The sequence below is a fragment of the Psittacula echo genome (assembly GCF_963264785.1).
Source record: "Psittacula echo genome assembly, chromosome: Z".
NCBI lineage: Eukaryota > Metazoa > Chordata > Aves > Psittaciformes > Psittacidae > Psittacula > Psittacula echo.
The window spans coordinates 54,913,553-54,939,563 of record NC_137742.1 but is presented as its reverse complement, the minus strand read 5'-3'; the positions used below and the strand labels follow the sequence as shown (position 1 = coordinate 54,939,563).

General features: G+C 38.8%; 1 protein-coding gene across 1 annotated transcript in view; it reads right to left on the bottom strand.

Annotated features, from left to right (window-relative positions):
* The window catches only part of PIGG (phosphatidylinositol glycan anchor biosynthesis class G (EMM blood group)), a gene marked incomplete at its 5' end in the record, with an annotated part of 84,880 nt that overhangs the window by 26,119 nt on the left and 32,750 nt on the right, over positions 1 to 26,011 (bottom strand). The window contains 3 exons of the mRNA XM_080638097.1: positions 5,796 to 5,959; positions 13,833 to 14,142; positions 19,047 to 19,238. Coding sequence (XP_080494223.1) covers positions 5,796 to 5,959; positions 13,833 to 14,142; positions 19,047 to 19,238 — 666 coding nt within the window. The remainder of the gene's footprint in view (positions 1 to 5,795; positions 5,960 to 13,832; positions 14,143 to 19,046; positions 19,239 to 26,011) is intronic.

Genomic DNA, 26,011 nt, shown 5'->3' with positions numbered 1-26,011 from the left:
AATTAATTAAGAGAGAATGGGTGAAACCAGAATTAAAAACTACTTGGTAAAATATCGAAGGGTTCAGTATTTTCAGAGAGGCTATGGCACAAAGAAAAAGAATTCATGTATTAACATCAGTTGTGAATGGGGGACCCTATGAATCAAACACATTAGGTTGAAGATGGCAAAAGCTGATGTTGATTGCTGAAATTCCCTTAGCTAGCATGCCTTCCTGATTCTGTTTAGATCAGCATTATAAAAGAATTCGCAACAAAACTTAAGCTTGCTGTGCCAGCATTCTAAATTAACAAAGTCACAACGTAGCAAGTCTGTCAACTACTAACATCCTTCTGTTGGGCATAACTCCTGTTTTCAATACCTGAAGGCCATTTGCTAACATCAAATCACTGTTAAAACTATTGATAGCTAATGAAGAAAATCTAATAAGCATGCAGCCTTCTAATGCTAGGAAATGTCCACCAGTTCATCCTGACACTTGACTCATTAAACCAATGAAAACACAGATTTCAATGTGCAAGAAATCTGAAAACTAGCACAATGCCTAGCTAAAGAGTGGTAATTACACAACACTGTGAACATCACCCACATGACAATTTTGTTTGGGTGGGAGCCTGAAAACTGAATCCATCTGGAGTGTACTGCACAGTGAGGTCACATAATATAGGTCAGATTATCCAAAACCATGGCCCTTTTCCTGATCATAAGGATCCCAAAATCCAAAATTCTACTACAGATCAGAGCAATACAGTGGCCATTGTGAAAACTACCCTTTACATGAATCAGGTGCTCTCTGGAATTTATGCAAGTCACACACAGAATACTTGGTTAAGTTCAGACATCCGTTTAATCAGTACTCTGTCTCAAAAATAGTTTCAAGAGTTATTGCACAGTTTCCATGGAGACTGAAGCCAGAGAGTTCTTCTTTCTATTTCTGTCTGTGCAAATCCCATCACATTTAAGCTGCCAAGTTTCTCAGGAGAGCCTGAAGGACTAAAAGTGGCAGTAATACCCATGTTACTGTCTATCACAAGCCACTTAATTATTTTAGAAACATATTTACCTTTCCATATGAGAAGAATATTTCATAGTTCCACATGTTTGATCAGATGGAAGCAAATTGTTTAAGGAGTTACAACTACATTTCCACAGCAAATGTATTATTTCAAAACCTAGTTATCTTCTACTCCATTTTACTATATTGGCCAAAGGTACATCGGCTGCATGCATCTAACGCACTTTAACCTCACAAGGGGGCTTTTAACACCATCTTCCATAACAACCTGCCAGGCAAACTGATGCAGTTAAGGCTAGGAAAGTGGACAATGAGGTGGATTGAAAACTGCTCAAATGTCAGGCTCACAGGGTTGTGATCAGCAGGACAAAGTCCACCTGAAGGCCAGTCACTAGCAAACAACCACAGGGCTTGACAATGAGGCTGATACTCGTTAACATCTTTATTAATGACCTGGATGATGGGGCAGAGTGCCCCTTCAGCAAGTACACAGTCTATGCAGAACTGGGAGGAGTGGTTGATAGAGAAGATGGGTCTGCTGCCACTCAGAGGCACCCCAAGAGGCTGCAGAAATCATCTGACAAGAAACTCAGTAAGTTTAGCAAAGGGAGATGCCAAATCCTGCACCTGAAGAAGAAAAAAATCCATTAAGCAGGACAGGCTTGGGGCTATCTGAAAAACAGCTTGGCAGAGAAGGACATAGGTTGTTCCTGGTGGACAATAAGTTGATCATGAGCAAGCAATGTTCCCCTGCACCAACCCATCTGTTGTGGGAAAAGAAGAACCAGCAGACTGAGGAAGGTAATTTTTCCTGCCTGCTGAGCAGTGGTGAGATCACATCTGGGGTTGTGAATCCAGTTCTGGGCTCCTCAGTACACGACAGACATGGGTGTATGAGCAAGTCCACTGAAAGGTCACAAAGATGAGGAAGGGACTGGAGCATCTGAATAAAATGAGAGGCTGAGAAAGCAGGGATTGTTTAGCCTTGAGTAGAGAAGGCCCATCAGGGATCTCACCAGTATTCATAAACATTTAATGGGCAGAAATAAGATGATGTACCCAGACTCTTCTCAGTGTTGCCTAGTAAAAGGATGAAAGGCAATGGACACAAACTGAAATATAACGAATTCCCCTTAAACATCAGAAAACAGCTGTTTTGCTGAGGGGCTTGTCATACATTGGAACAAGTTGCCCAAGGAGACCCTGGAGTGTCCATCCTTGGAGATACTCAAAAACCAACTAAATAGGGCCCTGATGAACCTGCTCTGGTTGACCCTCCTTTGGACAGGAGGGTTGGACTCCAGACTCAAGTATTGCATGGTTCCAAAAATGCGAAGTGCAGAGAGAAGGAAGGATATGCATGTGTACTTGTCCCTAGGAAGATACACCCCAGTAGAGCTTAGCTTCTAAAAACTCCAGCAAGAAGCTCCGGTAAGCCAACCCAACTGATGCAGCTATAAATTACACAAGCTCTGCTAAATGTCTGGAATAAACGAAGGCAGTTAGCAGTGAAGTCAGGCTTCCCTGTCCAGGTCAACTTCCTCAGATGCAACAGTACTAAAACAGGCTGCAGGACGCCAGGGACTTGGTCAAGAATGGCACTGCTGAGCAGTTCTGGGCACACCCATTCTGCTAAGACTGTATCAGGATGGCTCAGGAATCCTGATGACATGCTGTGGTAATCTAATGAGATCCACTCAGCATACTCCCTTTGGAGGAGCTGGCAGCTGGATTAGCCCTTCCTATCTGGAGGAAGACTGGAAAGGATCTTCATCTTGCATTCAGGTCCATATTAAAAAAGGGGTTGAATTTCACTGACCCAGGCATATTGTTTATAAATCACTGAATAAGAATCCTTTATGAAGAACATTCAAAAGCTTCCACAACTTTAAAATTTCAGTCTCCTATACATGTAAGGAAACCTGTGAAACAGCTGAACCTTTGCCATCTGCAATTTCAGCTTTGGCTTCAAGGAATAACAAAGTAATTTGGGCAGCAACAACAGAACAGAATAGTAAAATAAAAAGTGTACAGACCAAGTTCTGAGCACCATAACATACCAATATAAAGAAGTTCCAGCGGCTACGGAGATTCCAGTCCAGACTTATGTACTGTTCCACAGAGGAAACAACCTTACCAGTTGACCCAAATGAACTTTAAAAAGGCTACAGACACGAGCTGCTTGATGGAATCTACTTACATAAGTGATGTGGGTATTACAGGTCTCAGCTACCCACCTGAGAGCAGTTTAAATGAGCACTGTACCTGGCAACACTACTAGCTGAGCTTTTAATCTGCAAAAATCCAATCAAGAAAACATCAGAACAACAACCAACATGACTACAGAGGCACATTATTTGAAACAATGCTAAACAAGTACAGACCCGCAAAGATTTTGTTAAAGTTCATTATTATTTTGTTAGTAGAGCACTGAAAAAACATGCTGTATGGTATCATTTTCTCTTCATTGTATGTTAGTGTTCATCACAGTCTGCAGCCTAAGGCTTAAACAACATTTAAACTTCAGCTCTTTAAAAATATTATGGGTGGTCTTATTCTTTCCTTCTCCCTTCCCAGACAATGGCACTGAAGCAATTTACTCCTCTGTGCTCAGAGCCCTCTAAGCACAAGCAAAAAAAATTCCAGTTCCAAAGCATCTTCAGTGTAATAGCACAGAATGGAAAGCAGGACTGCTAAAAGAAATAGACAACACAGGAACATGGATGTGACCAGTGAAACTGTCTAGCACTATTTTAAACAAAGCATGACAGAGGTATAAAGGAGTTGGAGAAAACAGTAGATTAATAGAATGTAAGTAATACCGTGGGTCATGGGTCACATATTTACTACAAGACAAGAGGTGGGGCTTTATATGAGATATATAATAGTTATCTTTAAAGAGAGTTGCAAGAATGGAGAAAACCTGAAGAGCTTTGATACTGGGAAGATGCATTGATGGAGCAAAGCAGTAACCAAATCTAAACTTAGGAGCATCAGAAACAGGGATTTAATACTGAGTTTGGTGTCAAGTCACCAGACAGAAAAATTCAAGGAAGGGGTTTCTGTGGTTATACAAATCCAGACATCAATATTTAGTGTATTTCACATGTATTCCTCTGAAGCAAAAGAATATCAGAATGAACAGAGAAAGCAATGGGTTTCAAAGGCATTATAGATAAAGACCATCACTTAGACAGTACCAATCTATATAAGAGCAAAGATGACTTCAAGGTAGGTGGCCTCAGACTAAGAGCTAATATTCTACAGTTTGTCTTAATCTACATGACGGAATGCATTACTAGAGCAATACAATGACCCAGCACTGAGCTGCATAATTCCACTGTGATAAAGAAGAGAGAGACAGACATCTTTAGAGAGCAGTATGGCAGACAGGCAAATCAGTGAACTAAGGTGAACAGTAACTCTACCTGCTAATTAATATGGAGCAATGGACACAATGACTATGCAGGAATGCAGCCTATTAGAATAGGTCTTTCCTGGCTCAAAAACCTCCACTAATCTATCCAGCTTGGTCAGCTGGGGATCGAATCTCCTTTACACTTTTGATGGATACACACATGCCAACACAAGTTTACAGTGTAGGTATAGCCCAGAACAAAAAAAAAGCAGACAGAGAAGAGAAAACAGAAGACAGAAACCAAAAAGCATTAACAGGACAAGACTATAGCCCAGAACAAAAAAAAAGCAGACAGAGAAGAGAAAACAGAAGACAGAAACCAAAAAGCATTAACAGGACAAGACTGCATGACACTCTGCAGATAAAGCTAAGTCAGAAGTTTACAAAGGATGACCATGTGTTACGGAAAGAGCTATGACAAAATAAATACTTCTTAAGTCCCACCTGCCAAGCCTGCTGCAATGTTTTTGTCCCCCATTAAAAAAAAGAAAAAGAGAAAGTACATTCATATTCCACAGATAACACAGAAAAGACTCTGGGATGGTAAGAACTTAGTCACTGTCAAATGTTACGTCTGTTAAAATGTATAAACTTTTTGCATTGCTATTATACAGTAAGGAATTTACAACTTCTCTATTATAACATACTGCATCTCACTTTGAATGTCCTGGAAGATGAGTTAAATGCAATATCAGAGAGTCCAATTGGATTTTACATGCACAGTCTAAGTTACATGAGTATTTTCCAATTATATGTTCTTAAAATTTCAAATGCACTAATTAGTTTTCCATTAACCAATCCACCACACAAAATACCAAAAAGTATGAATATTTTAGCTACAAATGACTGCAATAACCAGTAACATACAATAAATCTGGTTTATCTATAAAACATATGTCACTATGCCAAACAAGGACAGACATTCAAAGAACATCCCATTAGTTAAGTTTGAATTCTGTTCTATTACTTTAAAAAGTCCTTCTCAGATCTCCTACTTAGTAGGTTCCAAGAAGAATGATTTTAGGCAGCACATGCTGTTACAACAAAACATAATAAAACTGTAAGTAACTCAGCACAAACTGAGAACTCATTAAGAAACAAAGTTAGTAAAACACACACTTATATCCCCAGTGCAAAACTTCTGCAAAGAAAAAGGAACTGGAAGAGTCAGGTGATACAAACTCATACCAAAAAAAAACCCCCCAAAAAAATCCCCATGCATTTTCTTACCAGAAAACTAACTTCCAAGGAAGAAAATTATGTGACCAACATTATTTGTTTCCGAAGGAGTACACTATATGGATGGCATTTGTATGTGCAGTACATAGAGAGGCGTATTACTTTAATACAAAACATGATTACCTGTTAACTTCAGAACTTAAGTAGCACAGCAGATGAATGGCCCAAAGCAAAGGTCCTGCATAAGTTGCAAATGCTGTAAGGAAGATTGCTGGTATTTCCACGTAGCTTTCTAGTCCCACAAAACCTGCTGAAATATCCACAGTAGCAATGCCATTTGAATTTCCCTGAAAACAGGAATAAAAAAGTAAGGCTTCAAATACCTCTGAAGAAACATTTAGAATACATTATAATAATATTAATTATTGTACCAGTTGAACACTTACTCTTTAAGCCACTTTACAATTCAGCCATATTCTTTACATCAGAATTTCAATAAAGCAGCTTGCCAAACAAGAGCTTTTATTGAGGATTTACAGACCAATAAAGGCATAAACAGCATGATCTTTCATTTGCCTTATTTTGCGTGCAAATTAACATGGCTATTGTTTAATAAATTACATCCAAGAATAGAGTTTAAAGCAAGCAGCTACTCCTGCTGATTTCAGTCACAGTAATGAAATTAAAAATGCGTTTTTCATCATGCCTGGTTTAAACCCAAGATTTTATGCTTGTTGCCCAAAATTATACCAGGAGATTAATATTTCCTGCTGTTAGACACAGAAGGGCTCCAATTTAGACCTGTAAAGGAACACTACACTGCCTGCCTGCCCCATGATACAAGCTGCTGCATGTAACCAGATTAAGGCTTACAAATTCAGAGAGGTTTCTTCTTTCCAAGATCCTATACCACATTTGCACTGAAACAGACTGAAAGTCAGCCTAGACAGACTGAATCATCAATAAAAGAAATTCAAAATGTAGAAAAACAGAAGGAACATACAGTAATGAAAGTATTAAGAGCTGTCCAAGACTTGTATGCTTTACCGAGTTTTCTTTTTCCAGTGACTAAGACCACAAAGTAACAAAGGATAATATAAAATTGAAGGAAGTATTTTCTATTGAAAATGCTTAAGTATTTAACTTTACTCAAATACCTAAAGCAGAAAACACATCCAGTGATTAAGGCAGAATATTTCTTAGCAGGTCAAAGATAGGTTTCCTCAGACTAGTGTGAAAGCTCTTATATATTCTTGCCATATCTGGAGAAGCTGATCGGTTTCCACAGCACTGGTATTCTAACAGCCATCAAACTCTCCTTTTCCCCCTACAGAATTCCAGACCAACACAAAACTAAGCGCTGTAACCCCCAAGACCCTCACATCCAGTCTCAGCAAAGCATATAAGGAGTGGCAGCTCCCCCTTTCCCTGCAACCTGATCTCCTCTTACCTTAATGAGCAGTCTTGAACCACCAAGATACCCCAGCAAGGAAGTCTTCTGATCAAATACACATCTGGGTTGCCCACAAAATCCAGAGCACACCAGGAAGCACAAAAACCAGGTAGCTTTTTCAACTACATAAGTAACTAGCCATGAGGGACAGGAAAAACTGTGTTTCCAAAATAGGTCTAACAACTAAGGAGAAAAAGATCATCAATGATGAAAGAACGATTCAGGGCTCATCAGTACTTTCCCTGTGAATCCTACCATGAAGATCTCCCCAGAATGTAACAGGAGACTGAAGCTGTAAGAAAGCAGTAGGCTATGGATTTTAGCAAGACACCATAGAGCAGAAAGATCTTGACTTATGAATGTCAGTCTTCTTCATTTTGACCTTCACCATGCACCACTGTAGAGACTGTTACATTGCACCATAACAATAACACATTATTGTTATGCATTTAGTGTAATGTTCAGCAATGACAGGAGCAGAGCAAATAACTGATGATGAGCCACTGAAGTAAAAGCTGATCTGTGCCCCACTGCCTGTAAGTTGACACTGGAAAAGAAAGCTGTAAAGCAAAGCTCCTCCTCAGGTTTAAGGTGTACAGACTGAGGACAAGGTAAGAGCAGAAAGGTCAAGTGCAGCCCTCTGAGAGCAGGGCAGGGTGCTGCTCCTCAACAAGTAAGTTTGCCAGGGACAGGCAGGGAGAGAACTTCCTCTCTTTTCCCCCAGTCCTTGTCCAAAGTAACAGGTCTTTCCCCCACCGCACCTACTTATTTTCTCTTCTCTCCTTCTTCTCTGTATAATACATGCAGAGTAGAAAAGCTGAGACATCAGGCAATCCTTCTCATCTTATGAAGAGCTGAAAGGTCTTTTCACATTGTTTGCTCCTCCTGGACATGTACATTGTTGATCCATGGCACCTCAGAGCAACTTCCCATCCCACCGCGTGTGAGAAGGAGCAAGAATAAATACAGCAACTGGGAGTGCATGTCACTGGTCCTGCACAAAAGGGCAAAAAAAATGTACCCTGCTCTGGAAGGTAGTGAGGACAGAGGAAGGAACCAGATGGAGAAATAGTGCTTTCCACCTTTTCAACTTCCTTTCACACAGGGCTCACTCCACCTGTGTTTGACTTTTTTTAAAGTGATACAGATATAGAACAAGGAGAAACAAAGATGTACACACTTGAATCCACACACTTACAACTCTGACCACACTGCATGTTAAGTGTCCAAACACTTCACTCTCACCCGGCTCCAAAGCTACTATTGAAAGAGCCCTGCTGAGCAGTCAGCAGCATTTTTTCTTCACATTAGATATCTTTCTCCAAGACTAATTCATACACTTGATCTGAATTTTAGTAGCTTGTAACTTCTAATACTTCACACAATACATAAACGTCAATTCAGAGTGTCTGCTTTTATTTTAAAGTATCACTCAAGTATTTCAATGGTCTAATAGCTTATTGTGGTAAAGGCAGAAAGTGACAGGAGACAATGCACTATTGCATAAAAGCTTTCCATGATAATCCATCATCACCTAGATCAATGAAGCACAAATACAGGAACACTGGCTAAAGAAATTACCCAGCATATTTGCTGCAGTAACAAAGGAAAATCCCTCCATAGACAGTAATGAAACAATCTAAAACCCTCTTCAAACCTGCAATGATTTTTCTGAAAATGTTGCAGATACCACATCACTCACTGAAAATGAGCAGCATCTCAATGACTCTCACTGAACTGAGAAGTACAGAGGTGCAAGACAAAAATGGCATGCTTCTGGCTTGTTTAACAACTGATTTAGCATAGCAGACTGTTACTGCACTTTCACACGTAATTTTTTGTCTTTCTAGTAACTGGAACCCTATGAACAAGCCCAGAATGAGGAATTTAGTTACGTGAAACAAATAATTTGAGAAAAAAAAAGCAGAATAATTTGAAAAAAATAAAACTGAGACAGTTCTGCTGTCTCCACTGTTGAAGGTTTCAAGACCCTGAGCAACCTGGTACAACCTCTGAGAATGGGATTGAACTGTCGTCCTGATGAGGTCCTCTTCAATCTAAGTTATCCTACAATGCTTTCAAATCATAACAAGAGAAAGCCATCAACCACTTCGCAATGTTACTCAGTCTCTCTCTCTTTACCTAAAGGCAAGATGAATTGGATATAAATTACTCTGAAAATGTACAAACCTATTCTGTTCTCCTCCAATAATTAAAATGAACAGAGTATAAACAAGTCTTAAACATTTTGAGACTGTATTTTTTTTCTCCTCTTCTGCAGATATACTGCTCTAAGGATGAAAACAAAACCCCGCAAAACTAATAAATAAATACATGGAATTTGTGTTCATTTATGAGCTTTCACATAGTTACAAAAGTATTTTAAGAAATATTTACATCAATAGTTTTTTTTAGGATTTGCTGTAGTTAAGAGAAACAACCAAGATATTTATTTCTATTCTTGTATTTGAAGGGCACGTAGCAATGCTAAAGATATAATATACTTCTGGGAAGTGACTGATGAGTTATGAGATGTGGACAACACTGAGCTTAGGATAAAGCAATCAATCATTCAATCTTGTTGAAAAATTCATCAACAGGTTCTCAAGCTTGCAATAACATCCTGACAAATAAGTGGCGTTCTGACTAAATGTATTAATTTCACAGCTTTTTGACAATAGTCAAATATTTTTAACTTTGCTTCTCTTTTCTCTTCATTGAATTAGACAAAACAATAAATAAAGCAAAGATCCTAACTACTAAAACAAGCCTAAAAACCAAAGTGATTGTATCCAGCTCCACATTAGTAACACACGACTTTAGCTACTCAAGCTCTGAAAACCTCCAAGCACGAAGACTGCACAACCTGTGTGAGTAACCTTTTCCACTGCTTACCATTCACAAGTCTTGCTGAAGGGCTGGAAAAACAAGTTTATGTCTAGTATTCCCAAGTTAAAACTGTTTAATAAGTTTTCTTTTTAAGTTCACATTGTCAGAAAGCAGCAAAGGCCAGCTGGTTCTGCATGGGAAGGTAAGATGGGAAATGACTGTGAAAACAGAGCAAGTGAGAGCAGTAAGTCAGGAGGACTGGGAATGCTAAGTGGCATGTCCAGGTTGCAGCTGGATCCAGAGACACTGATCAGGGCCAGACTCAGTCCAAAGGTTACACAGCAAGTCTGTAGTGACACGGCAGGTCCCACATTAGCCCAGAAAGCCCAGACACCATGTCCAAGTCCAGATCAGGATCAAGAGGGTAAGAGGCAGGCACAAACATACCTGCTCACGTATCTGTGACACAGCTCAGGCAGTAAAGCATCACATTAAAAGCAAGTCTCATAGGACAGCAGGGCCAGGCCCTAACTTCCAGCTTTTCTCCCAACAGCTCCTCTCGGTGAAGGAGATCACCTTTAACTCCACTAAACTAAGCTCCTAGACAGGAGATGCATTCAGGGTCCTAGCACAGATGAAGCATGGAATGCAAAACCAAGTGTAAGCTCAAGGCACTTGATTTCAACCCATACTTGCTTTGGTTTTCTTTCTACTTAAGATCAAAATATTAGATTCCACACCCAGGCACTTAATTTCCCCACAGACACACTTTCATCAACTATACCAACTGATTAATGAAAAATAGTATTTCTTCCTATGAACCTTGCTTACTCTGTACAGGATTTTCACGGCTGTACTTCCATAAAGTCTTTAAGGACACTACAATATTTTTTTGACAGAACACTGCCTCATTCATTAAATATGCTATCCTGAACAAGACTATTTTTACTCACTATCAAATTCAAAAGGCCATCGTTTACATTCAACACTTAGCAAGACAGACTGACTGTTTTTGTCATTACAAACCCTCTTACCAACCAAGATTTAATAAAGGCTCAGCAACATGGGCAAGAAGTCTCATTCTTCTCATAATCATACCAAGACATGTGCAAAAAGTAGTTCTCTAAATCTCTCATATTTCCAGATAAAAGGGTTTTAGATTTAGTTTATATTTCTCTTCTCCTGGCTCATTTAGCTAGCACAGTTTAAATTTAGTATCCAGTCTCATGTACATCAGCAACAAATTTCAGTGCTTTTTCCATTTCTGTATTTCAGTCATAGACCTGCTATCATTTTTGTATGCCACATTAGATCTTTATGTATGTCTGGAAATTAAAAACCTAGCACCACTGTGAACCCAGTCAGTTTAATAGTGGTAGCTCTACCACTCCGCTCAACCACAAAACTTGAGGAAAGAAAGTCAGGGAAGACATTTCGATCTATGCCAGAAGTGCACATCATGCCTTATAATACAGTTGTGCTTCCTTCACATCTCTTCCCTAGCACTCAAGCATAGGTGTCACTCGCCTCAGAGGTAGTAAACAAATGACTAGCTGGTACCAAGGCAGGCTTAACAGAGGTCAATACTGAAGTTGAGTGCTTTCACCTTACAAGAAGGCTTTAACACCTCTCCCATAACATCCTTCCAGGCAAACTAACGCAGTCCAGGTTAGGAAAGTGGACAGTGAGGTGGACTGAAACCTACTCAAATGCCAGGCTCATGGAGTTGTGATCAGCAGGACAAAGTCCACCTGAAGGCCAGCCACTAGCGAAAAACCACAGGCCTTGACACTAGGGCTAATACTCTTTAACACCTCCATTAATGACCTGGATGATGGGGCAGAGTGCCACCTCAACAAGTATGCACACTATGCAGAACTGGGAGGAGTGGTATACTGGATACACCAAGTGAGTCTGATACCCTTCAGAGAAGCTAGAGAGTGAGCTGACAAGAAACTCATGAAGTTCAAACGAGATGTCAAATCTGGCACTTGGGGATGAAAAAAATCCATGCTTTGGGTCAGGCTGGGGGCTAGGCATATGGAAAGCAGCTTGTCAGAGATGCACATGGGGTCTTGGTGGACACCATGTTGTCTATACATGTGCCCTTCGTGCAAAGACACAGTATCTGGGACTGCATGAGTTGACTGAGGGAGAGGCTCCATTCCCTCTACTGAGCAACAGTGAGATCACATCTGGGCTGCTGGGTCCTGTTCTGGGCTCCCCAGCACAGAACAGACACGGATGGAGCACAGAAAGTCTACTGAAGCACCGCAGAGATCATGATAGGAACAAAGCATATGTCATCTATCTGTACAAGCTGGTCTGTTTACTCTCAAGAGGAGAAAGCTCAGCAGGGATCATAATAATGTGTATAAATATCTGCTGAAGGGAAGTAAAGAAAATGTAGTGAGACTCCGACCTTCTCAGTCACTCGGTAGTGACTAGTGAAAGGATGAAAAGCAATGCACACGAACTGAAGTACAAGCAGTTCTGGTTAAACACCATGAAAAGGTTTTTTACTGGCTAAGGTGCTCAAGTGCTGCTACCAACTGCCCAGAGAGGTTGCACAGTCTTTGTCCTTGTAGGTAATTAAAATTGGACTGGACACCGGACGTGGTTGACCTGTTAGATGGTCGAGGCTGAACTGAATGATGTTCAGAGGCACCTTCCAGCCTCAACTTTTCTGTAATCTGGTGGTTCTTTGAAATTTGCAGCTAACTGTACCAAGAATTCATCATCACTGAAAATGACTGCTTTATGAAAACATTCAAGACATTCTTTATTAGTTCCTTTTTCATAGCCTGGATTTTATTGCTAGCCTACCCACCATTAAACTTCTGGCACCTACTTTTGCTTTGTACCTTAGTACTAAGAGGCCCTGCCTTCAGCCTCTTGACAGCCCCACTAAGGCCTCCTCTCAGAATGCCATAATCAGAGCTGACTGCCTGAACAGTAACATTTAAGCCATGCAAAAGGTATTCAACCAGGAAGTGTTATGTCCTCTGAGCAGGAAAACTGGGTAGGAAGGGATGAATCATGATGATCTTATCCCCACCAGCAATTCCCTGTCCTCACATGTACTCTCAAAGAAAAGCCAAGCCAATCCTTGGTAAAGTACTAACAGGATCAGAAACAGAGTAGGGAAGTACCCTAAACTTGACCACACCTTTAACATCCTCAGCCACGCCTTGAAAGTAAAGCCAACACAGGTCTCACCTTGAAATTTTGCAACAAATCAGAAAGCCTCTCCTCCTAAATCATAAACAACGCAATTCCCAGTTTAATAAATGCCTCCTAAGATAGTCCGCTACAAGAAGTTCTCAGCGTTATTAGAAGTGGAGAGCACCTCTCCAGCTTCAATGCTAAGGAAAGTCTGTGGAATTGCAACCTTATTTGCAATGCAGAGTCATTATTGAAATTAGTAAGCCTCCTCAAGAATGAAGATATCATTTGATACAATAAGAATGGCAATTAGTTCTGATTCTCATAAGAGACACTGCCTTGTCACAGAACTTCCCTTCAGTCGTTAACTGTATGTAGATCTATTGTGATGCTACCAAAGGTTTTATAAGCCTCAAGAATCAGGGACAAAAGACATCTGCCCTCTATCCGTATTAATCAACTCAGCTGAAATTCTTATATTTGTTATTACCAGAACAGTACTAAGGAGGCCCACCGCTAACAGACCATAATTACCCCTGGTATAGGTATCTGATATTTTTAACACTTTTGGAAATCTGTACTGAGCATAAGTTATCTTTCCCCTATTCTAAAAACCAAACATTAATAATACAGTTAGAAACTAAACCCTTCTGAGAAATCAGGAAACTTTTTTTTTTTTGAGATTTAGCTGGCATTTTACTCACAATGAACAATGTTTCTTTCAAAAACTGTTCTCCCTCCCATCCCTGTAACAAAGAGATTATACAGCTTACCTGAAAATAGAAGAAAGCTTGGCCAAACCAGTAGTGCATGACAGTAATCTGTGCTGCATCAAATTTCAAAGGTATCCAGATATATTTTGTCATCATTGTCTGAATCAACAGACAAAACACCAAGACTGGTAAATTGTGAGGTCTAAATAGAAGGGCTGCTAGTAGAACCAATCCACTATACACTTCCCATAATCCTGTACTCTTCACGCCAGAGTCTGAAGAAATAACCTGTGACTTCAGCAAGTCTTTGGTACCACTGAAGATTATGCCAAGAACAAAGACATAAACAAAACGAGCTTCAGTAATCCCCCTAAACAGAAGGGGAAAAAAAAGGTAATAATAATTAATAAATAAATAAAACAGAAATATTAGCTACTACTACTAGTAGTCTATTTCACAGGTCAGAAAGTCTTTCAAGAGAGGTGCAGACCAATGCAGTTCTGCCAAACAGGTTAAATTCTAAGGCTAGTACTGGCAATTTCATGAGAGAGCTTTCTCAAATACAAAACTCTAAAAATAGTTTATAATTAAATTGCAAGACATCCAAATCAACTTTAGCAAAGAAAGCAGCTTGTGTGAAAAAACTAACCTATAAAATAAAATATCATATTAGTGTAACATGTCAATTAATGTAACAAAAATAAATTTGTTATTACTATTTAAGGTCTAGGTCCATAAATACATTCATATAAATATGCCATTTATATAGCATAATGAATTTCCCAAAAAATACTCCTCAGAGCAATATGGAATCTTTATTTCAGGAATTAAAGTAACTTAAAAATTACTATTCCCTTTAAGCTGCTCAGTAATTTTTCACTGAACATTCACACAAACATATGCTTCGTTTTAGCCAACCGAAAACACAGTGATTGTATTTGAAGACCCTTTTTTCACTCTGAAATTTCTGCATACTTCAGACATCTTCTCACCTCACATAGCTGCACAGATATACAGACTTGCTGATTTATACCAGCACATTTTTTCCTTGTAACTGTACACATTTTTCAAAACCCTAAGCAATCCCATTACAAAAAATTTGACTGCTTTAAGTTGTAGCTGTAATTAGAACCTAGTGCTATGTTCACTGCACCTATAAATTCATTGGCCTCTTCATTTCCAGTGAAAGCTGGCTTCTGAAAAAACACAGCATCTCATCCAAAAAAGCTGACAAAGACAAGGACCAGTAAACTTAAAAGCTGTGACCTGCTATTCTAGTATTACAAGGCCAAAGGAACAAAGAAAGTAAAAGCAGATATCCATCAGAATGCACTGATATTCTTATGTTTACTGGGAAAAAAAAAAAAAAAAAGTCACAGATCCTATTAATCTAATCATTAGATTATTAAACTGTAATAATAATAATCCAATGAACTCACCAAATGAGCATATTAAAAATTCTGTTGTCTTTGAAAAAGATAAAAAAACCCACGTTATCTACACATTTTATCCATAATGTAATATACACTGTCTTTAGGGATTAGCAGCCTGAGTGGTGAACAAACATGTTCTCCTACAAAGTTAACATAATTCACTGAGAACTGAGGATTGTTGAGTCATCTGGACTTAATAATACATGGAGTATTAGACCATGACACTAAAAATAGTAAAAGACCAGTTGTACTTGGTGGAACTAATGTAACCAGCTGACAACAGAAAACACCACTAATTTAAAATTCTAAAAATAATTTCTTTTAACTTTTATTATTTTTTTCAGGCTTTAGAAGGCCGCTTTCCTTCTCAACTACTGCTAACAAATGAGCTTGAATTCATTATTTATTTTCCACATACAGGAAAAAGAACCAAAAAGCGTCAGGAGAAATAATAAGCAACAGTATTTATAAATTCAGTTCTCTTTTTGCACTCACAGAACCAAGAAAAAAGATTAAACCACCACATGACAGTGATGTGGCCTTCCTAAACCTGAATAGAGTGCTATGTTCTGTGGTTTAGCTTTCAGAGATGCAAACTCATACATAATGGTATAAGCAAAGGCATTTTACTGTTTTATTCCCTTAAATATCAAGCCTTTGTAAAATCTCTGTAGGACCATTGGCTTTTTCCTTTAGGGGGAAAAAATGGAGGAAAAAACAAAACAAACAAACAAACAAACAAAAAACCCACCACAAAAACCAACCCAAACCAAAATCCATAAAGTTTAGACAGTTCTTCCATTTCTGGCTAAGGCAGAAATTCAGTGCCCTTTTTCAGCATCTCTGGTAATTCTGATGTAATTATTACCATAAAATATTAAAATGCATTCACGCAACTTAGAAGTAAAACTTTAGGAAATAGCTTTGGGTATTTGTCACTGTTAAGTGAGTTAAGTGAAAACTGAAATTAACCACTTGATGGAAATTCAGACTAAAAAAACCAATTTCTCAGCAAACGCACTACTATTATTTTGTTTGAGTTAGTATGATACTTATCTTTTTCATTTCACAAACTATCATTTTTAAACAATGGAAAATGGAAGGCCAAATTACTTTCCTGCATATTTTAATTTAGAGGTTATCTTAGTGTAAGCCATAGAAGATGTGATATACTTCAATTGCTTCTTGTCCCTCATCCACCTCACAGCAGCTGTCACATTCAGAGAAAAAAAAAAAAAACACCTTATCTTCAGTAAAGAGTACAGAGAGGAGGAATTTCAGAGCAAAAGTTCTTCATTGTACAGAACAAACATTAGGTATGAAAAATGCTTTGGCTGCCTACAGCTTTTTCTCATGTTACACAAAATTACCTCCTCCTTGCACCTGGATTTGGAGTTATTCTGTATTATGAACACACATGAATAAACATACCTCTAGACATATTTAAAAGAAAGTCCTGGTTTTGTTCCTGGTGGTATTTTAAATAGGCCTTTACCATTTATCACACCAGCCATCTAATGAGCTAGGATTACTATGACAACACATCAGTTAACATCTCAAAACTACTAAGATGTGTGTACCATCTTTTTTGACATGCTGTGTTGGGAGCCTTGACAAAGATAACATGTTTGACGAGTTAGTGATCTTGGGCAAATCATGTCTGCTCTATAAGGCCTTGTACTTCAGGCTCGAGGAGCCCACATTATCATGGGCTTCTCAATGTTCTGGCATGGGACCATGCTGGAACCCTTGTGATGGCCTGTGTTGTGTGCGGGGGTGTGTGTGTGTGTGTGTGTGTGTGTGTGTGTGTGTGTGTGTGTGTGTTACAACAAAGATAATTCTGAAAGGGTAGGAGCAGACACATGGGTTTGTTTTGGTTTGGTTGGTTGGGTTGTTTGGTTTGGGTTTTTTTTGGCTTTTGTTGCTTTCGGTTTTTTGTTTTGTTTTGTTGTGGGTTTTTTTAACACAAAATAAAAGGCACCATAGTATGGGAGGGAGGCAGAACCTCTCCACACACGGGACCCATGTGCCACAGCATGCCATAGGAAGATTCATCTGGGGTTTTTCTGATGCTGCAAAAAAGTAGGTTTACCAATATCTGAAGACACTCACTACCTATATTCCTCTTTTTACTCTGTTATAAAATAGCTATTTTGTTACACATTTGTTGTTGGTCCTTTCTTATCGAGATCTGGAAAGTGACCTTCATCCTGCATCATACTTCCTGCCCCAGGTGCAAAACATGTGTCAACACAAATGTCAGAACCTGCATTTGCTAACCATACCAGCTTACACTGATAATCTGAAGGATATAAAGCTTTGAAACAAAACAGTAATTTTTAGACAAGTCTATAACCAGAGATATATAAAGACCTAGCATAATTTAAGCAAATCACCATGTTCACTATTTATTTACAGTGAAATAACACAAAAAAGCCAGTATCTATCTTGTTATAATTGCAATCAATACACTGATTATAGAATGAACAGGTTCACAGTAAATGCTCTGCCTTTAATATGTAAGTACTCCATTTATTTCTCTAATGGCATTTTATTTGTGGCTCAATTGCTGTATTTAATGTTCAGTCCCACGCTGCAGTATTTTGCTTCTCACTGCAAGGTCAGTATTCTTCTCCAGGGACTGTACCCAAACACAAAGCAAAACTAGAGGTCACACTCAGAAATCAGGCATTTCCAAATACAGAGCCAAATCCTGCAGACTGTGTAAAGATAACCCTTACTTTCACATCCAGCAGAACTAGAACACAATGTTAGCTTAACACCAGTATACAACTAGAATTATCATCAATATTTGGAGAGACAGAATGTATGTAAATATATCTAGATATACATACATACACATTTGTTATAAAACATGCCTTGTTAGCAAATCTGATCTTTTATATGTCCTAAGATCTTCTCCTTACAGGAGAGGATTTTTCCATCTCTGCATATCTTAAGAATCTCTGGCCCCTGATTAAAAAGTGTCAACAGAAACCATTTGTATCCATATCAAATTCCATATAAAAATATCAAAAAATAAGTGTGAGAGAAAGATTATTAAGTCCAGAAAATAATTGTTTTACTACTTCTCTTCCACAATCCCCTCCTCCTCATCAAATGACCTGATTCTAGAAGTTTTCCACAGCTCTCTGACATTTACAAAAGCTTGAGGCTGCAGAGCCAGAGACAATCCAACAGTAAAAAGTATCATAATAAAAGTAAGTCCACTTAGCTATATATATTCCAGAAGCATCTGCTGGTGAAAGAGCTAACAGCTTCCTTACAGTTACAGACTAGTTCTATAAGAAACTTAACATCCACATAAAAACCCTTAGTATGCATTCTGCAGCACAGCCTAGACCTCAAGAGAAATTTGGTTACATCTTGAAAGACCATCCAGTACAGAACAGTCACCAGCAAAGGAAAGATACAGAAAAGTAACTCTCCAAATTACTGCCTGAGCCTTTTTCAAAACTAAGAAGTAGCTAAATGAGCTTGGCATGTGCTCTGCTAAATGTGGCAAGTCCATTTAGAACAAGAGGAGATAGCGCATTTGGAGTTTCTTTGCAGCAAAAACACAGGGTATGAATATTTGGGTTTTCCTCATATTAATTCTTATCTGATCTGCTTCTAAATTCTCACCGTCAAAAGACACTTTATGGAGCTCAAAATTATGCACACACTACAAAATCTGAGCGCTGGCACCTACAAAATAGAGTTTTATTCATAAGAATGTGATTTTAGACTAGACATAATGTCCCCTCCCACTTCATTCCTTGATATCCAAAGCATTAACACCTCTCTAGAAATAGAATTACATATCTGTTGATTAACTTACTTTGAAATATCTTTGCTGCCATGTTGCCATGGAAATATGACATTTCCAATAGCTGCCCGGTAACTGTAGACTCCCAGGAGCCCGAGTGCCATGGCAATTTTTGAAACCAGGGAGCATCTTCTTTGAACCAGAAAGAAGATCATAAGTAGGGATACTGCAGCCAAGAAGGAGAGTTCAGATTTGTGTTCAGAGCTGTAAAACAAACAAGCAAACAAACAAACCCCTTAAAACCACTGTAATTGCTGTTTAAAACATTTGACACAGCTACAGCACTTTATTTCCAAATTAATGACTGCACTGACATCTGTTATGAACTTTCCAAGAGGTACAGTAAAATATTTCAGTATTTTTAGAAAAGCAGTTTTTTAAATGAGGTTTTCTATTCAAGCATGCATGTTTAAAAGTATAATTATTGTGTTCCGCCATATGCTACTTAGTCTGTTAATTATATAAAAACTGAGCTGCATATTGCATAATGGAAAAGGGACTAATGCACTTAAACTAGCATTTTGTTATTTATACATTTTGAAACAGTGCATTTTGCTTATAGTACAGCATTTCAATTGCTAGCATAAGGCAGAAAATAACTTTGCACTATAGAATTAGACCTATTCTCTCTTTTTAAATAACTCCTAATTTAATTTTAGACATACAAAACATTACCTAGCCGAAATTACCAGAAGTGTACTTACATAGATTAAAACATACACATTCAAATGTATTATCACAGTAAGATTCCTTTATACCACTACAGCACTTGTACTGGATCAATACATACAAGGAATAGAGACACTAAATTTGCATCATGGCCAAGAAGATTACAGACATGGTTTGTTTGTTCCCCTGCATCCTAAATAGCTAACGCTCATTCCAGAATCAAGGGCATTTCATTGAGCATGCTGCCAACATTATATATTTAAATCTACAGTGATTATCAATTACCACTGCAAAATGTAATGGGGTAAGGTAAAGATCTGAACTCAGCCCCTACCATAGCTAGTGACACAATTCTAGAAAGCCCGCTGTAATCCAAGAATTGCTAACATTTGCTTACTGCAAATATCCCCAGTAACCCAAATGACCTAGAACCACTTATTTTGTTAGATTTACTTACTGTAAAGAACATCGTGTATAGTGTGAGAGCAAAGGGCTCCATCTTCTGTCTTCCACACTTCAAAATGACGTCATAAAAGATCACTAACTTCAGCAAACTGACAGTAAGCCCTGGCTGTTACCTGAATTAACACTTATGAAACTCCATTTTTTACCCCTGATTTAATCAAAATTACAGTACTTCAAACAGGTTTACTTTCCTATTCCCCAGTATATGCTTTATCAGGACATTCACCAATAGCTGTCTGACCTATAGTGCTTGGAAGTCAAAAAGGAGAGGATATGTGGCAGAAAAATTGTCCTGTTAGTCCTCCCTGCAGGACCCTTCATACAACTTTATAGGACTCCCAAGAGATGCACTGCTCTCTGCAGGCCATAGAAGAAAGTGAGAGGCATAAACACTGGAACATTACAGGAGAGAAAATGTAGGCTTGAGGTTTCTTCTACCTACAGGAAGAGCCAGTAGAAGCAGTGAATACATTGCTGCAGCAAGACAGTTCACCCACCATCTCTTATGACCACAGAATCGTAGAATGGTTAAGGTTGAAAAGGACCTTAAGATCATCTAGTTCCAACCCCCATGCCAACACAAAGAACTGATTTAGCACCCACTGCATTTTTCAAATGAGCCTTTGTGGAAAATTTTAAAAGGTTTCAGGCCATATTCTCCTTGGCTGCTCATCGAATGAGAGCGAGATAAACCACAGATAAATAACAGCACATCATCATCGTCATCTTTGTCTCTTTATCTAAAATAGTCAATCCACTTCTGTTAGGAGACTCTTGCAGGCAAACCCAACATAGCAACGCATAAAAATTAAAATAAGCATTCTTAACTGCAAGAAGTAACTGCTATATCAAGCAAGACACTCACTAACAGCTGCAGCTTTCTAGAGTGAACGCTTGAAATCATACTCTCACCCCCTCAGAAAGAAAGAACATTCTCAGAGAAGGCCCAGTGGGCAGCAAGATTCAAAGTCCTTTTGCACATCAGTTAGTAATGGTGTGTTCTTAACTCCTAGCACAGGAGTCTATAACCAACTCGTGTCCAAGTTTTCTGGGAATAGTCCTCTGTGATTTCTGTTTTAAATTTTTCAGAACCATGTAAATTTGTTGGAAAAAAAGAGTGGGGAAAAAAACCAAAACCAACAAAACAAACAAAAAACCCCACAGTGTTTCAGAGTTTGGTGATAAAACAAAACAAAACAAAAACACAATAAAAGGTTTTATAGCAAGTGAAGTCAGTTCAGTATAAATCAGCTACATTTTCAAGGCTTTGCAGCCAACATTCTTACAGTTAAGCCACTAAATGCATATCAAATTAACACATATTTTGAAAGGGTATTGTCGTTGCTCAACACAGAGCCCAGGCATTTAGCAAAGTTCTGTGTGATTTTGATATTCTACTCAGACATGCAAGCATTAACGTGCTACACTGATCTCAGCTGAAATGTACTGGGTTTTGCCTAAACCACAAAACTGAAAGTGAAGAACCAATGGTTTTCTGAGACAGAACCTGGGGAGGGGGAAAGGAAAAAATATAGAGTGCTTCAGTTACATGTTTTTACTGTAACAGGTTGCGGTCTACACTGCCATACTTCTGGTATCAGAATGAAGGTTGAAGACATTTCCTTCCACAGCTTTGCCCTCACCTCACTACTGCAAATCAAGCAGAATGAAAGGAATTTGTATGTGCAAAGTTCACACTTTATGCAGATGAAGTCTTTTTTAATTGTTTACTTTCATGCTACTATGTACAATAGAATACACACAAGTCACATGGAATGCTAGCTTTGGGGGAAAGGGGTTTGGGGATGATTAAGTACATTATTAAAAGAAAGTACTCCCATCTTCCTAATGTGCTGCTGCTTCTCATCACTTCAATTCAAGCTGATGCTGTCATTGACACCTTTCCCCTTCCCACACTGAGCTGTGTAGCAGCTCTGACATCCGAGTATCAGTTCTGACCAAGATTAACAGCCAAATAAAGCTAATGCATACTAGCTAACTAAAAAGAAAACCCAACTTCCAAGCAAATTTAGGAATTGCATGTTCTCTTTCACTTCATCTACTGTCTGATTTTATTATGCTCTTTTTCACAAAGTCTTTTTTTTTTCCCTTTGTACCAGGTTTCACAGAGCTCTCTGCAAATAACAAAGAACATTTCCCTTATTTCAGCACTGCTGAATGCATTCCTAGTAGCCAAATTCAAAACACTATAGCTAGATTGATTTTCTGGGTTTTGCTGCTTACATTTTTCCATGCACAAACCTGCACAATAGTCTCTCTCAAATGCTGAGCCCCTTGAGCGCTGTCCAGATAAGCAAAATGTTAGTCTGAGTGTGATGTCTAAAAGGCATCACTAAAAAATGTGCTATTAAGACATAATTATGCAATTAAACACATACTTAAAATAGAATAACAATCAACCTTACAGAGTAGCAATGCATTTTGAGAAGAAGAATAAGCGCTTTATGGAACTCAGCTTATCACCAACTTTTAATTTATGCTATAAGGAAAACACATCATCTCAATCCTGATTAACACACTTGGGAAACAGACATATCTACCACCCTGTTCTCTTGTGAAGGAGAAGCAACAAAGATGTTAAAACTTCCAACAGAAGAAAATGCAGGCATGCTTGCTGAATAGGAATTCACAGATACTCTACAAACCACAGGATGTGCAAAGATTTAGTTGCATCGTTGACTGATCTTTCCAGAGCTTGTACAGTAAACCATTTCATACTAAAAACTCACCTACATCACATCACTCAAGTCCAAAAACTGTGCACTTCAAATGCTGCTATTCTGAGCAACCTTTTAACCCTGTACAGCAACTGAAGTATATGTCAGCATGGTGACATATATTACATTTTCCTCTTAGTCTAAAAACTGCTCCATTGATTTAAGTCAGGATGTAGCTCCACAGCAGCCCAAGCCAATCTGTGCCAGAGCTGCCAGGGTTCTGCTCTTTCACCTGCTCCTTAAACATGGCAGTAGTTACACCAGTGAAAGAAAGAAGGCAGAACTGTGGCAGCCCAAATGGCACATCTTTTTAGCCTGCCATGGCACTCTGAACTGTTCCGTAATCTTCTTAAAGCCCCCAAAAGTAAAAGTTTGTGAATTGTTTCTTTCTCAACCAGATTTGAAAGGCAACTGGGTTTCTGTAAGGAATGCTTGACAGTGGTAGAAATTAAAAACTGTTCATGTCTGCAGCATTTAAAAGGATGCAGATACTTCCAGCTTTGGAGTTTTTTTTCCCTACAGGTATTTCAACACCAGCAGTGCTGGCTTGCACACTCTTCCCTCCCTGCATTTGTATTACTAAGCCAGCCCATTTACTTGTGAAGCTGGACAGTAAATCAGAGCAGGAAGTGGTCCATGTGAAAGCCAAGAGTCCCTCACACCATCCTGGGTTATTTTTCCAGCCACATCTGTTCAATGATTTAGTTCACCATACAGGCAAAGCAACAGCCATGCTGGTAAAATATAAGGACAGTGAGGGGAGGAGTAAGACAGCAGGTACTTTGTCTTGTAAGGCAAGAGGTCCTTCCATATTGACATATTGGAGGAAGTGCAGTGAAGGACTACGAAAATGATGGTGATGGGATTGGAGTATCTGTCATACAAGGAGAAGCTCAAAGCACTGAGATCACTTAGCCTCAAGAAAAGAAGGCTCAGTATGGATCTTACCAGCCTCACTGGAGGTGGAAGGTGTTAAAAAAAGTTGAAGCCATATTCTTCTTCATGGTACCCAGCAGAAGGACAAGAGGGAGACAATGGACACAAACTGAAATAAAGGAAATTCTGTTTAAACAGATGGAAAATTTTGGAGGTAAAAAAAAAAAAGAAAAGGTTGCCCAGAATAGCTGTGGAGTCTCCATGCTTGGAGATACCAAAGACCCAGCTGGAGACAGATCTGAATAATCTGTCCAAGCTCACTCCACTCTGAGTAGGGGGACTGAAACAAACAATTTCCAGATATCTCCTCCAACCTCAGCCATCCTGTGATTCTGTGGTTTTTAAAGACTGATAGGAATTCTGCAAAATACACCAAATCACGGGAAAATGAAGAAAGAAACACAAAAAATAGCCTCCTCCTTCCCTTTCCCCCCTCTCTCCCCAACAACAACAACAAAGAGACTAAGCCAGAGCAGGTGTTAGGAGCTTTGGGTTACTTGAGTGCACTGCCTGGAAGCTCCTAAGAGGCAATAGGGTTAGAGCTGGGCATACAGAATCTCCCAGCTCTTATTATAAAATCAGGAAGCCCTAGAAGCACTTGCGCTAGCTGCAGACTACATTCTACCCATGCTGTCTCCCTGAGTCCCCACAGCCCAAGGTTATAAGAGGTTTTGCTGCTCTATAGGCATTCCTAGCACCAAGAAATCAGGTGGGAGCACACTTAACCAAGACAGATTCACACACACACAAAATTTTTAGAAGGCTGGTAACCTTTCCAAGTATCAGTAAACACTCCTGGGGGACCATATGAGCAAAAGTGTATCTCTATAACAATGCAATTTTTCAGCTGAAAAAACGTCAACTCCTTGTTTCACAGCACTGTGGCACTACTCCACTCCAAACGAAAGGGCTGACATTCTGAAGAAGACATCTGACACAGGAATAGATCTAGATTAGATCTAGGCAATAGATCTTCAGACTAGATCTAGATTAGATCTAGATTAGATCTAGGCAATAGATCTTCAGAATAGATCTAGATTAGATCTAGATTAGATCTAGGCAATAGATCTTCAGAATAGATCTAGATTAGATCTAGATTAGATCTAGGCAATAGATTTTCGGGAGGTGCTCAGGATTAATTACAAAAATCCTCCCAGTTGCACCAAATCACACCTAATCCTGCTCTCACACTTGCTTAAGCTCATAACAACTTGAGTTCTCTGTCATGTGGGCTTAATGTTGGAAATGTAGCATTTCTTCCTCAATCCCTTGCCTCATCTGAAGAGGAGGAATGCATAGCAAAAGCTTTGGTATAGAATTGCTATACTGCAATAAATTCCCTCGTAACTCATGTCTTCCAGCACCCATGCCTGTCACAGCAATTAGCATTTTATCTGTAAGGCTGCCAATAAGTAACAAGTTTCATATTGGTTCATTCGCTCATGTCACTTTTAATGAATGACGAATGACATTTTTTCCACGTGGAATTCTTCCACAAGATACTAGCAAGAAATCTACTTATCTTACACAGCACAGCCCCCTCCCCGCATCTGCTGTCTGCAAAACCCTGACTAGTCATCTACAAGGTATTGCGTCTCTGTCTGCCAGATGAAGTAGACAGCTCAAATATCAAGTACTCTTTATATCTGAATAATGACTGTAGTTCTTCACAATACTAAAAGCTAGCAGTAGAAGCCCTTCTCCGTTATACCTGAAGTTTTAAAAAATGCTTTCTTGTTTATCATACTACATTTGAAAAACTCCTTCAGTTTTCCACCCACACATATTATGTCTGTGAAAGACAAGGAAGAATTCTATGTGCAGCATCTTCTCCTTCAACTTCATAAAGTTTGGAACTAAGCAAAACCTTCAGCCTTAATTTCTAGGGTTTAATTCCATTACACGATTTTTAATTTCCCAAACCAGACACTGTTGACTTGCACATGGAAAATATTTACTTTTTGCCTCTGATAAACCTATCGTGTATAATTCGCATTAATTATATAAGCCATGGTGCAGGGCAAAGATTATTATTGATAGTACACAAGGAATTACTCCTGCAGGAAATAGAAGTGAAAAATTCATTATGTTACTTCGCTATTTACCTGCTCTGCACGTTTGCAGCACTTTCTAAACAGAGACTGTATAGAAATGTATATACATATTTTA